Consider the following 3,343-nt stretch of genomic DNA (forward strand, 5'->3'; position numbering starts at 1 on the left):
GTGACCTGAGATGACATGATGTGAATTGGAGCTATAGAAATAAACTGAATTGAACTGAATTGAAGTACAGAGCAAAGAAATTAGCTTTAGGGAGTAATAGCCTTTGAGAAAGTGAGACCAAGCATCAATCCATTTTCTTCCCTTAATCTGGGGCCGGGTCCCGGAGGCAGCAGTCTAAGCAGATATACCCAGACTTCCCAACCCACGCACACCTCCTCTAACTGCTCTGGGGGGACCCCGAGGCGACACCAGGCCTCCTCCCAATAGGACATGCTGGAACACCTCCCGAGGGAGGTGACCAGGAGGCATCAGGAACAGAGCCTCCTCAGCAGCAATGCTACTCCAAGCTCCTCCCTGGTAGCTGAGCTCCTCACCCGAGCTGGAAGGGTGCACCCAGCTGCCCTGCAAAGAAACTCATTTCGGCCGCTTGCATTTGTGATGTTGTCCTTTCGGTCTTTACCTTTACATAGATCAGTAAATCCAGAGATTTGCCCCATGACTCAACTCCCTCTTCACCAAGACAGTCCGATACAGCGGCCGCATTCCTGCCGATGCCACACTGATCCGTCTGTTGATCTAACGCTCCATGTGTCCCTCACTCCTGATCAAGACCCTGAGATACTCAAACTCCTCCACTTGAGACAAAGGACCAAGCATATTCTATAAAATTAAAACCACTCTACACCCACAGCAGGATTCTGGAGGGTGCATGCGAGTTTGCCCAACCAGTCTACATGTGTTTTGTGGATCTGGAGAAGGCATTCAACCATGTCCCTTGGGGGGTCCAGTGGGGGGTACTCTGGGAGTATGGAGTACCAGGCCCTTTAATATGGGTTCTTAGGTCTCTGTATGATCGGTGTCAGAGCCTGGTCCGCATTGCTGGCAGTAAGTCGGACTTGTTTCCGGTGAGGGTTGGACTCCGCCAAGGTTGCCCTTTGTCACCGATTCTGTTCATAACTTTTATGGACTGAATTTCTAGGCGCAGCCAAGGTGTTGAGGGGATCCGTCTTGGTGGCTTTAGGATCGCATCTCTGTTATTTGCAGATGATGTGGTTCTGTTGGCTTCATCAGGGCGTGATCTACAGCTCTCACTGGAGTGGTTCACAGCCGAGTGTGAAGCAGCCGGGATGAGAATCAGTGCCTCCAAATCCGAGACCATGGTCTGGAGCCGGAAAAGGGTAGAGTGCCTTTTCGGGGTTTGGGAGGGTGTACTGCCCCTAGTGGAGGCGTATAAGTATCTTTGGGTCTTGTTCACGAATGAGGGGAAGGTGGAGCGGGAGATCGATAGGCCGAATGGTGCGGCGTCTGCTGTGAAGCGTGTCCTGTACCGGTCTGTTGTAGTGGAGAGAGAGCTGAGCAAGAAAGCAAAGCTCTCCATTTACCGGTCGATCTACTTTCCTACCCTCATCTATGGTCAGGAGCTTTGGGTCATGACTGAAAGAATGAGATCCTGGATACCAGCGGCTGAAATTAGTTTTCTGCATAATGTGTCTGGGCTCTCCCTTAGAGATAGGGTGAGGATCTCAGTCATAGCAGAGCTATGGTGCAAATCCAACAGACTCTAGCATCCTGGCCCGATAAGACATGAATGAAGCTGTCTGGGCATCAGGCTTAATCCTGAACCTTACGCCTCTCACACCATTGATCTTCTCTGTTCAATAATGAACATGTTTTCCCTCTAAAGGGCAATCCTTGTTCCTGTTGGGTCTTTTCCTGAGGAGCCGCTCTCCTGTGTTCATTCTTCTTTTTGTGGAGTTCCTCCAGTATAAAGGTTTGGATCATCTTTACCGCACCGATCTGGCCGCTCATTTTGAGAGCCTTTATGTTGTTCTTCTCTTGTTTTTTTTCTGTCTTTGTGAGAACTTGTTCAGTCCAATCAGATAAAGTTCTAAAGACAGATGGAACTGACCCATTTTCTTTCAAGTCCTTCTTTAGGCAAAGTCAGAAACCCTGTTGACTCTAGCATTTCTCTGTTGCAGCATCTCTTCATTTGCATGTTTTCTACAGTGTATTTATTATGCTTGCAGCACCTTTTCTACAGGCTGTGCTTTTACGTCTTCCCAGAGTGTTTGCAGCCTTCAGCCACCGAAGTGGCATCTAGTGGCTTCCGAATCTGTAAAGCAGAAGTTGAAGTGCACCAGCTCTAGTGCAGCGTGTCAGGGTTAGGAAGTGTGAAATAGGTTGACAACTCGATTAAAGTTCCTCAACAGCAGAGTTTTAACATGCCTTATTTGGGAAGGCTCTTGCATGTTATGAAAAAAAAAAAAACATTTCATTCTCTCTCAGCTGTGAAAGATGAAGAAATCCCTTCATACGACAAGTCTTTAAAAATGAAATCTGGGTATTTTGTTTTCAACCTCTGGTTAAGTAAACATGTCCTGTGTAGTTAGGAATCTAGTCCAGGATATAGAATTAATTGTTTCAAAAAAACAAAAGAAAAGCAGCTGTCAGCTACGGTGGTGGGGGACTAATGATGTGGGTTTGTTTTTCAGCTACAGGGTCTTCACGTTAACATCAGCTGAAGCTAAATCATCACAGTGCTTGCTCTGCTCTTCGACTTAGATGGATTTATAACAGCAGGAAATGGCTTCCATAAAGAGTGGCCTCCGTAAGTAACTGTATTTTTTTTAAAAGATGTTCTTAGATTCTGATAATAATTGTTGATTTTAATGACTTACTGTTGAAAATAAATAAATCAAGGGATTGTGGATATTTTGAACTTTTTTTGTTCCCTCTCAGGTATCCAGGGGGATGAAAACCTTCAGTCCATGCTGGTAGGGACAGTGATGAGGAAAATTAAGTCCCGTACTTGGAAAAAACAACGATACTTCAAACTCCAGGATGACTTCATGACCATCTGGTACAAGTCCAAGAAGGCTGGCAATGCCCACTCTACCTGTGAGCTCTGAGGGTTTGGATATACTTTTACAATCTGCATAGTAAAATGCATTGCCTTAGCTAGCACAAGCTGTGTCAATCCTTACCTTACCTCCTACCCTACCTTACCTTACCCTAACTTACCTCACCCTACCCAACCTTCCTTTGCCATAACATAACCTTATCTTACCTAACTGTACCTTACCACCATGAAATTACCTTACCCTATCCCACATTCTGCAGCATTACCCCTACCTTACCTTTCCTTACCCCACCTTGCTATTACCTTACCTTATCTGACCCTACCTTACGTTTCCCTACCTTACCTTACCTAACCTTAGCTTATCTTCCCTAACCATAACTTTACCCTACCTTACGTTACCCTACTCTCACTAATCTAAACCTGACTTACCTTCCCTTAATTTACCTTACCCTACCTTACCTAACCTTAGCTTATCTTCCCTAA

The 3,343-nt window shown here is 45.8% G+C and overlaps 1 protein-coding gene across 1 annotated transcript in view; it reads left to right on the forward strand.

Annotated features, from left to right (window-relative positions):
* LOC107105118 (1-phosphatidylinositol 4,5-bisphosphate phosphodiesterase delta-4-like) overlaps positions 1-3,343 on the forward strand; it is a 37,617-nt gene that overhangs the window by 5,529 nt on the left and 28,745 nt on the right. Inside the window, exons 3-4 of the mRNA XM_015405232.1 lie at positions 2,493-2,608; positions 2,740-2,898. Coding sequence (XP_015260718.1) covers positions 2,584-2,608; positions 2,740-2,898 — 184 coding nt within the window. The 5' untranslated portion in view covers positions 2,493-2,583. The remainder of the gene's footprint in view (positions 1-2,492; positions 2,609-2,739; positions 2,899-3,343) is intronic.

Source organism: Cyprinodon variegatus, unplaced genomic scaffold (assembly GCF_000732505.1).
Source record: "Cyprinodon variegatus isolate N-32 unplaced genomic scaffold, C_variegatus-1.0 Scaffold2073, whole genome shotgun sequence".
Classification (NCBI taxonomy): domain Eukaryota; kingdom Metazoa; phylum Chordata; class Actinopteri; order Cyprinodontiformes; family Cyprinodontidae; genus Cyprinodon; species Cyprinodon variegatus.